The sequence below is a fragment of the Crocodylus porosus genome, unplaced genomic scaffold, assembly GCF_001723895.1.
Source record: "Crocodylus porosus isolate Cpor-Errol unplaced genomic scaffold, CroPor_comp1, whole genome shotgun sequence".
Taxonomy (NCBI): domain Eukaryota; kingdom Metazoa; phylum Chordata; order Crocodylia; family Crocodylidae; genus Crocodylus; species Crocodylus porosus.
Window position 1 is genome coordinate 26187657 of NW_017728912.1, and position 11165 is coordinate 26198821.

The 11165-nt window shown below is 45.2% G+C and overlaps 1 protein-coding gene across 1 annotated transcript in view; it reads left to right on the forward strand.

Annotated features, from left to right (window-relative positions):
- Positions 1-11165, forward strand: part of TECRL (trans-2,3-enoyl-CoA reductase-like) — a 171697-nt gene that overhangs the window by 37453 nt on the left and 123079 nt on the right. The window contains exon 2 of the mRNA XM_019534213.1: positions 6150-6201. Coding sequence (XP_019389758.1) covers positions 6150-6201 — 52 coding nt within the window. The remainder of the gene's footprint in view (positions 1-6149; positions 6202-11165) is intronic.

Genomic DNA, 11165 nt, shown 5'->3' on the forward strand with positions numbered 1-11165 from the left:
GACTCCCTCGATCTCAGCGGTGCCAGGCCCCACTCCCTGCCTGTCCCCCAGGCTCCCCCCAATCCTGGCACTGCCTGGTCTCATCTCCCATCTGCCCCCCAAGCCCACCTGATCCCTGCCCTGCCCAGCCCCATTCCCCTATGCCCCTGAGGCCACCAATCCCTGCCTCCCCCAGCATCCCCAAAGTAAAAAAACAAATAAAAGCCCCGCCCCCCAAAAACTCAGCACTTACCAGCAGTCCTGCTGCCTGGACCCTGCCTGCAGAGCACTGGGCAGGGGGACAGCCCCAGTGGGCCCAGCCCAGGCCTTCCTGTCCTGTGCTGCCCGGGGGGGAGGGGGGGCAGCTCTGCCAGGAGGCTTCAGAGCCACCCCATCCCCTGCTTGTAGGGTAAGTAGAGGCTTCCCCCCTATTTTTCTCTCTTTTTTCCCCTTTTATTTATTTTTTTCAAGTGATGGTGCCTGGGGTTTGGGGGCCTGTCTTGGAGGCCTGGGGGTGAAAGTTGGGGGTGGGGATGGGTGTGGCAGTCATTGGGGGGCGGGCTGCAGCAGCTGGTGGAGGATGGGGTCAGGTGGGGCAGCAATCAGAGGGCTGGGGTGGGGCATGTGGACCTTCCAGGGAGAGATAGCCCCTGCAGGGGCGATTTGTCCCCTGTTGGGGGGGGTATAGCCCCTGTTGGGGGGCAGCAAAATATATATTCATGTATTCATGAATTCATGAAGCATGTATTTAGAGTTCACTTTATTATTATGATAGAGACACTGGTAGGCTTCCACATTGCTTTAATGCTGTAGATATATCAATAAAACATTGCCCAACTGATCGCTGTCTCTGTCTCACTCTCTCTCTCTCTCTTTATAGTGGTCTTTTGTTTTAATTGTGGAGGAACATGGATTTTGGGGTATTTTACAGAGTGGCCTTGGGATTTTTTTTATCAGGGATTTTTCAGTGTTCCAGTAGGGAACACCAGAATTCCTGATAGGGAGACCAGTGGCAGGACCCTGCCTGCTCAGAGCTGGCACCTCCAATCCAGCTGGCTGTGGCTGACCACCTGCACAAATGGGGCCAGGAGGACATGCTTTGACAGTTAAAAGCAGGCCACTACAATGGGAAAATATTCTGGATGATAGCTGCCCAGATGGCCGGGCAGGGGGCATACATGGCAGTAGTGCCACATAAAGGCCAACCCTGCAGCCACAGCCCACTGGCAGCTGGCCCAGAGGGGCAGATGGCTGTGCAGTCCTCATCCAGGTCTGACAGGTGTGCAGCAGGTCACAGCCAGGCAGTAGGCCCCACTGCCAGACTGCTGCAGTGGGTAAAGTGTGCAGGGAGCTCTCAAAGGGTAGTGTCCCAAGTACCAACTGGCTGGTCTCCAGAAGCTCCTGAAAGTGAGTAGCTCTGAGCTGCTTCCCAGAGCAGCTTTTTTACTGCTGGGGCCAGGACAGGGCAGCTTTTTATACTGCTAGGGACAGCACAGGTGCTGGCCCCAGGCTCTAGCTCCTCCCTGGCTGCAGATCGGGTTGTTTTGCCCCAAGTGGCACAACTTTCTCCACAACAAAGTGCATGTCTGAACATGTGCACTGAGGCAAAAAGCCCAGGCTCAAATTTGCACCGCTTCTATTAGAGCTGCTTCAAGCTCACATAGTATCTGGCTATTTCTGCAGTCTTAACAGGTTATTCTAAATGTAGACTCAACCTCTCACTCAAAAAATCTAATTTTTCAAGACTCTACAGAAACAATTAAAAAACTTGGCAAGCATATCAATGGAATTTCCATTGACTTTTGTGCAAAGAGATAAGGTTTTGGCAAAGATTTTGGCAAAGAAAGGCTTTTGATGGAGCATATTTCTCATTCTAGTTCTAGGGGCATCAGTCTTCAGAGCCCAAGGATCTCTATTTAATGAACAGCCCCCACCTATAAGAAATGGTTCTGTCTTAACTACCAGCTCTGGAATATCCCCCATAAATGTACAGTTATTGAATGTACAATTCAGTTCTTGAGTAGTGGTTGGTGCCAAAGCTACAACTGGAGGTGACTGATTAATTACATTAATTAAAGGAGCATATTTAATGATCAACAGAAAACATATAGCTGTTGACAAAACATAGCTATTTTGTCAACATATGTAGCTACTACCCTATTTCATAGCATATTGTTACTTTACAAATACTGATTTATCCGTAATTTTCATAGTATCATAGCAGCTTAATACTTAGGGTTGGAAGGGACCTAAGCAGATCATCAGGTCTGACCCCTTGCCCCAGGCAGGAATGGGTGCCGGGATCATATCACCCCAGCCAAATATCTGTCCATCCTCCTCTTGCAGACCCCCAAGGTAGGAGAGAGTATCATCTCACTTGGGAGCCCATTCTAGAACCTGGCTGCCCTAACTGTAATATAATGTCTCCTGATGTCCAGCCTGAACCTCCTCTCTAACAATTTATGGCTGTTATTTCTAGTAAGCCTGGGTGGTGCCCAGGGGAACAGAACCTCCCCCAATTCCCACTGATCCTCCCAGGTGAGTTTGGAAACAGCCACCAGATCCCCTCTCAGTCTTCTATTGTGGATGCTGAATAGGTTCACGCCCTTTAGCCTCTGTTCATAGGGCCTGCCCCACTGTCCTTTGACCATGTGAGTGGCCCTCCTCTGAACTAGATGCAGTACTCCAACTGTAGCCTGACCAATGCTGCATAGAGGGGAAGGATCACCTCCCTGGACCTGATTGTGATTAATCTGTAGATGCATGACAAGGTGCATATAGCCCTACTGACCACTTCCTTGCATTTGTGTCTCATGTTCATCCTGGAGTCAGCAATGACTCCAAGATCCCTTTCTGCCACTGTGTTGACAAGAAGGGTGTTTCCCAACCTATAGGTGTGTTGCTGGTTCCTTCTTCCAAGATGCAGCACCTTGCACTTGTCTGTGTTGAATTCCATCCTATTCTTAGCCATCCACTTCTGTAACCTGTCTAGATCTAGCTGGATTCTGTCCCTCCCCTCCAGTATGCCCACCTCACCCCACAACTTGGTGTCATCAGCAAATTAGGACAGTGTGCATTCCACAACCACATCCAGATCACTGATAAAGATGTTGAACAGTACAGGCCCCAGGACTGAGCCATGGGGGACTCCACTGCCCACATCCCTAGAGGTTGAAAACTACCCATCTACCTCCACTTTCTGCGTGCGACCATCTAGCCAATTTGCCATCCATCTGACTGTGTAGGCATTAATGCTACAGTCACCAACTTTCTTTTAAGAGAATGTAGTGGGAAACCATGTCAAAGGCCTTCTTAAAGTCCAACAAGATGACATCCACCCCAATACCCTCGTTCAGGGACTTTGTGACCTGATCACAAAAAGAAACCAGGTTAGTCAGGCAGGATCTGCCCTCATTGAGCCCATGTTGGTTGCCCCTGAGCATTACCTTCCCTGCTGGAGATGTGCTCCTTGATAATTCTCAAAAGTCTTACCAAGGACCACGTTAAGACTGACTGGCCTATAATTGCCAGGGTCCTCTTTTCTCCACTTCTTGTAAATGGGGATCACATTGGCCCTTTTCCAATCCTCTGGTACCTGGCCAGTGCCCCATGCGTGTTCATAGATCTGTGCCAGGTGCCCTGCTATGACCCCCACCAATTCCCTCAGCACCCTCGGGTGAAGATCATCTGGACCTACTGATTTAAACAAGTCCAGCCCCTCCAAAAGTTCCCTAACTAGATCATCCCTGACCCTAGGCATGGCAGTGCCTCCCCAGGGGCCATCTGCAATTCTAGTGGGAGAGATGTCCTGGTCCCTCTTCAGGAATATGGAGGCAAAGAATTCATTAAAGACGTCAGCTTTTTCATTTGCCACAATCATCATATTGCCAACTCTTTCCTGTAGGGACCCCATGTTACCCGGTGCCTTCTTCTTACTTCCTATGTATTTGAAAAAGGACTTTTTATTATCTTTAATTCTGATTGCTAACTCCATCTCTGCTTTGGCCTTCCTAACAGTCTCCCTGCAGTCTTGAGCAACAGAGGTGTAATCCTCCTTCATGATAGCCTCTTGCTTCCACTGTTTGTATGCCTCCTTTTTTGCCCTCAGGCATCCCTGGATGCCTTTGCCAAGCCATGGGGGCCTCTTAGCACTTCTACCCCACTTGGTGCACATTGAGGCTGACTCCCTTTGAGCTCAGAGGATCATCTCCTTGAACAACCACCTGTCTTGGGCTCCCATCTCATTGAAGCTCTGAGACCCCAATGCCTCTCCTACTAACCGTCTTAGCTTACAGAAGTCATCCCTCCTGAAGTCAAGGACCTCTGCTTTGCTGCTTGCTTTCATCATGCTGTGCTGGATAGTAAATTCCAGCAGGCGATGATCACTGTTGCCCAGGTGGTCGAGTACCCGCAGACCCCTCACCAGGTCATCACCTGTAGCAAGGACCAAGTCCAGCAAGGCATTTCCCCTGGTGGGACTATGCACCGCCTGGGTTACGTGGAGGTCCTGTATCCCCACTAGGAGCTTATGTGAGTGGTCAGACCTGGCCGACTGCTCCTCCCAGCAGATTTCTGGGTAGTTTGGGTCACCCATGACAACCACATCCCTTGATTTTACTGCCTCCATGAGCTGACCTGAGAATTCCAGGTCCAGCTCATCCCCCTAGTGAGGCAGTCTGTAGTAGACATCCACTATCAAGTCCCTTTCCCCATGCCCACCTTGCATTCTTACCCAGAGCACCTCACTTTGCCCCTCCTCTGACCCCATCCTGATCATTGACGTATTGCTCTTTGACGTATAGCGCTATAACCCCTGCCCTTTTCCCTGCTCTGTCTTGCCTGCACAGCCTGTATCTCTCAATATCCACTGCCTAGTCATGGGTAGAATCCCACCAGGTTTCCATGAGCCCCACTAGGTCTGGGTTTTTTCTAGCTAGCAGAAGGACATGTTCCTCCTGCTTATTGCCCATGCTTTGAACACATCTTATGACACTTCTATTGTATATTTGTACTGTATATTTGTATTGTATGTCAAATTGGTAAGGTTTTTTCTTTTCTCCCACACCAATATTTAACTGTTATTGTTATATCATTCTTTCTATGAGCTGCTGTTTCATTTCCATCAATTGGCCCTTTCTGTACTATCCTTTCAAAATCTGAAAGGAACAAGGTCTATTTTAAGGTAGTATCTGCACCCACCCTTCTTCTGTGTTTTATCTGTGCTCCTCTCAGTCTTTAGAATATTGATACTCATAACTTTGTGGTTTGTAACCTACTGCTCAGAACACCCACTTAGGAGAAGGTAGACCTGGCTTCCAGCCCTTGCTTTAAGTATTTATGTATGTTTTAAGTATTTTATGTTTATGTATCTTACTTAAAAACATTATTAAATAATGAGCAGAGAATGGATCCCAGTCTTTTAAATTACAGTCTAATATTTCAACCCCTTGACCTACCTTTCACTAGCAATGAATAGACATCAGGAGAAGTCAACACGTGAAAAAGCCACTTTCTTCTGCATTACTACAGCCACCCTAGAATTTAAATTTTGAAAACTGAAATTATTTATTTTCATCCTGTTGCTATACCCACAGAAGTTAGACTTCATAGCTAAACTTAAGATCATTTTACTAGTGGTGTCTTGGGGAGACTATCAAACTTTTTGGTTCCGACTGATGTTATGAAACTATTAATTTTCAATGCTTTGGCATCAGACCCAAGCTCAGAAGTAAATGCCCTATTCCATATCTGTTCCTGTCTTTGAAAGTGAGATGATGATACCATTACTTACATTGGGTAAAGTATTACCCCTTGAGTAGCCCCATTGGTGTAATCTTTGGGACAACAACTGTCTCACCAGAAATATTTCTTTCACAAGACCCAGAACTTACACCAAAACAAATCCTACCAATTCATGCTCACTAATGGTTGAAGTGGGACAATTCCAGATATGGAATTATTGGCTTATTTATCTGTGGATAAATAAGCAGTGTTAAAGAGCAGTTAAGTCAGAGGGAAAGCCACTGATTAGCACTGATTGAATCTGTAGAAGATTCAAACAAACCAAAATGGCTCTTCATGGAATGAATGGTACTTCCTCCCCCACCCCCAGAATAGAAGAACAGAGAAGAACAAAACTTAATTTGTTTCCATTTTGTTTTCTTTTCCAGGTACCTCCATCATCTACCCTTCTTGATGTAAAACATAAATTTCACAAAACATGTAAGTACACTGTAGCACAGGCTTGAGGCATGGCTAGAGGCCTTTCTACTTGGGAAAATGTGTCTGATTCATTTTTTATGAAGTTTCACACAAAATCTTAGAGTCACTAACAGCTCCAGCATTCAGTTAGAGCATATTGGGGAACAAGAATGGCACTCTGGAAATGTAGCTATTGTGGGTTCTTTGGGGATGATATGTGATAACTCAAACTCCCCCTAAAAAGTGAGGAGAACTTCTCATTTCTATTGTTAACATTATAGTAACCAGTATAGGATATAACTAACTAAAAACTTGTGTTCTGTGCTGCATTAGCAGCTAGGGTAAAGGTACAAATAGATGTAGCCAAATGAAGCAGGTTACCTACGCCAAGATGTGTCCCAACAAAGCTGATCACCTTTATTGGGTGAACTACATGTCACCCATAGATCTTGTCCCCACTTGCAGAAACACACCTCAGGGAATCTCTGGGGTATGTCTCTGTAAATGGAGAAATCCAGGGTTCTCTTCTTACCGAGATGTTTTCCCAGGGACTCTCCAGGGTGCATCTCTGTGAGAGGGGAAAGCTGGGCAGGTGCTTCCAGGGCATGAGGGGCCCAATCTAAGGCAGGATTTCCTTGTGCATGCAGAATTGGGACCCTCAAACTCTGGGAGCACCTGTTCAGGGTGGAGCACCTCTTCTGGACTGCCTGTACTCTCATGCCTAAAACAAACACAACTGACTCAATAAAATCAATGATCAACGGTTTGGATGTGAGGGCGAAAAGTTCACTGGCCAAGTTGGTGGATGGCATCAAGTTATGGGGGTGCGTGGTCATGCCAGGATGTAGGTTGCAAATACAGGCTGACCTGGACAAACTGGAGAGCTGAGCGGGCTGGACCAGATGTAGTTCAACACTCAGAAGTCCAAGGTGCATCATCTAGGGGCAAACAATCCCCAACATACCTACAGGCTCGGTGGCGACAATTTGACTTGCACCATGGTCAAAAAGGTGCAAATGATAGGGGTAGTGATTGATCATCACATGAACATGAGCTGGCAGTGCGATGCTGTGGTCAGCAGGGAAAACAACATGCTGGCATGCATTAACCATTGCATTTCATGCAAAACTAAAAAGTGATACTTCCCCTGTACTCCACACTGGTGAGACCGCAGCCAGAGTACTGCATCCAGTTCTGGGTGCCACAAGGATGTGGAAAAACTTGAGAGGGTCCAGAGGAGAGCCACCCATATGATCAGAGACTTGCAAGGCAAGTCATATGAGGAGAGGCTGAGGGACTTGGGCCTCTTCAGTCTACAGAAAAGAAGGCTGATAGGGGACATGGGAGGAGCTTACTACTACATCAGGGGGTACATCAAGAACTCGGTGAACAGCTGTTCACCAGGGCACCCCTGAGGAAAACCAGAGCAATGGATACAAACTCCTGGAAGGCTGCTTCAGGCTCAATACCAGGAAAAACTCCTTCACAGTCAGGGTATCCAGACTGTGTAATAAACTCCCTCCAGTGGTGGTACAATCGCCTACCCCAAAAAACTTCAACAAGAGACTGGACAGTCACCTCACTGGGGTCACTTGACCCCGGTTGTCTTTTTCTGCCTAGTGCCCAATGATCTACAAGGTCTCTTCCAGCCCCTAACAATATATAAATCTATGAATCTATAAAACAGCCTATCTTTTTGCCATCTATGTCATGGCCACAGATTTAGAGCATTTGTGGTGCAGTAAGAGACATAGAGGTCTGCTTGCTTGGCCTTTGTGCCACTATAAGAATGCTTATTATGGCAAAAAGGTTATTTCTATTGATACCCTAAGATCAAATAAAGCTTTTAGGAACCTGAATCCAAGAGAGAAGCCCAAAAACCTCCTACCACTTAGGTACATTAGACACTACAGGTGCCTACATTTTCTTTAGGTAACTTTGTTAGCTGCCTAAAATTCTGTTACTGCACATGCTCAAAATTGCTGCTACCTTTGCTTGCTTGAACAACTCTACCTTTATGTCTGGTTGGCTTTACTTAGATATCTGAGGTGCCAAAGTGAGAACTGCTTTTGACCTGTAAATCTACTTAGAAAATGGCCAAAATCTGGGGGAGAGATGGGATTTCAGAAAAACCCTTCTATTTGGCATTGTAGCCTGTGATAGGCATCCCCTCTCTTTTGGTTCCCACCTCTATATGCCAGTTGCTGTAAATAGACTACTTGTAGGCACCTGGCTGTCTCCATTAAGGAGAGAGTGCCTACATTTCTAGGTAAATTTCTAGGTAAAAGGAAATTACATTGTGATTGTGAATTCCACTGCTAACAGCCAAACCTTCTGTGGATCTGAGCCAGAGTGTCTGCCTCAAAGAAAGTGTATCCTAAATGTACAAGACTAACAAATGCAGTTGCTTTGGTATGGTAAAGTACTTGCTTGATATATTTTTGAATGGATTGCATGATATATATCTATATATATATACACCTCATACCTCATCTACCAGAGGATTGTATGTAATGAAGGAATGGTTTCCTTTCAATCCTATACCACATGGTCATCTGTTCCTAGTTCATATCCTAAGCTTTGTTTATGTATCTACCATGGTGCTGTAAAAGTTGCAAAATATTTGTCAACTGATTCTCTTGATTGTGTGACTGCAGAGAAATGCAACATGGATCCTCATTTTTTCAGTTGAGCTGATGAGTCAAAACTGGGGGGCATTCTTTTAAAGTGAATGTTTTGTGCTGCAGCAATCTATTTATTATTTTTTTAACCACACTTGGATTAGATAAAGGCATTCTAGGAGAGGAAAATCTACCTTACATACATTTTTAATGATGAGGGTTTTCCATTAGAAAAGCCATCTACCTTTGGAATAAACTATCAAGGGCAGCAAAAGTTTTGACATTTCTTAATGTTATAGTCAAGTGCCTTTCTAAGAATTATGATTTTATTTAGACACAAGAATTGGGTTCAGCGGAGGGGTAGTGGTGAAACACCATATCTCGTGTTAAACAGGTCAGACCATGTGATGTAATGGTTCCTTTGGATTGCATGATTTTGTGAATCTTAGGGCTACTTTGGATTCTGAATATTTTCAGGTCTTTTCTTCAGGTGTGGAATCTCTTAAATCAACTTCAACCCAAGCTAAATAAATAATATATAAAGTATCTGTTTGGGACTTCACAATTTTTCAACTGTAACTGGATATTATATCATTGCTCATCAGAGTGGTATAAGTTTGCACAACCAGCCTAATTGCAGCTTACATTTTAAGATCATCTTTCTTTTTAAATCAGCCCAGTGACTTTGGCAGAACTGTATATAAAGTAATTTAAAGCTTAACTTAAAGCTTAATCAAATGGTGACTGTTCAACCAACAAGACGCCCAAGTAATACAGACTACAGACTACAGACTACATGAAACCAGTCCTGAACAGGTAAGGGATCTCCTACAACACCTGGATGTTTTCAAGTCTGCTGTGCCAGATGATATGCATACAAAAGTTCTGAAAGAACTGTCTAAAATTATAGCAGCACCACTGGCAAAGTTGTTTGAAGAGTCGTGGAATTCGAGAGTGGTCCTAGCTGACTGGAAGAGGGCCAATGTGGTTCCGATTTTTAAGAAAGGGAAGAAGCAAACACAGACCAGTCAGTCTGACTTCAGTTCTGGGTAAACCTTTTGAAAACATTGTTAAGGATGCCATCAATTACAAGCTGAGAACTGATGGGGTATTAATAAGCAACCAGCACAGCTTTGTCAATGGTAGATAGTGCCTGACAAACTTGGTGTCCTTCTATGACAAGGTAACTAACCACCTGGATGAGGGACACAAGGTTAATGTAACTTACTTAGACATCAGTAAACCCTTTGATTCTGTTTCCAACATGATTCTCTCAACCAGACTCCAGGGTACTGGTCTGGATCAGCCTGTAGTGAGATGGGTGGGTAACTGGCTTAGAGACCAATCCCAAAGAGTGATAATCAATGGGATGACCTCATTTTGGAGGGCCATCTCCAGTGGTGTCCCCCAGTGACTGGTGCTTGAACCCATGCTCTTTAATATATTTATGAATGACTTGGATGAGGGGGTGGAAATCTCAATGATGAAGTTTGCAGATGATACCAAGCTGTAGGGAAAAGCAGATACATCAGAGGATAGGGTAAGGATCCAGGATGAACTTGACAGCCTGGTTTTATGGGCAGACGGGAATCAGATGAGGTTTAACAGAGAGAAGTGCAGGGCTCTTCATCTGGGTGGGAAGAACCTTCACCATAACTACACGATGGGTGGTGATCCACTGGCTGGCACAGCTTCTGAACAAGACCTGTGGGCCACGATCTACCAAAAGATAAACAAGAACCAACATTGCAATGAGGTTGCCAGAAGGGCAAATCGAAGACTGGTGTATATCAGCCAATGTGTGACCAGTAGATCCAGAGAGGTGTTCCTCCCTCTCTATTCAGCATTGGTGAGGCCACAGCTAGAGTACTATGTCCAGTTCTGGGTACCACACTTCAAGAAGAATGTGGCCTTCAGTATTATTTCTGTTCTTTTTGCTTAGTCTTTAATACTGATATATTTCAGTAGAAACTTGGGCTTTCTGCCCTTTTAATTTGAATTCTCATTCATTCTAAAGTAGTTTTTCCCTCAGGTTTGAGGGGTGAGGGATTTTTTGGTCTTATTTTATGTCATTTCCAAATTGTGTCCTGCTTTTATAGCTATGACACTTCCCTTTTTATCATTGTGAGTGTGGGTGCATTAGTATAAAGAACAAGTAGGAAAAATCACAGAATATTTTCTTAGGTAGGGGTTGGAAAGGAAGTGGGCAGGGTTGCTATTTTTCCAGTGAGGCGGGGTTTGTTTCCAAATGCTGAGATATAAGGCAGTCGAGGGGAAAGGGACTTAATGGTGGGAGTCTACTACAGACCTCCCAACCAGGGAGAAGAGCTTGACCAGGAATTCTTGGGTCAGCTCACAGAGGTA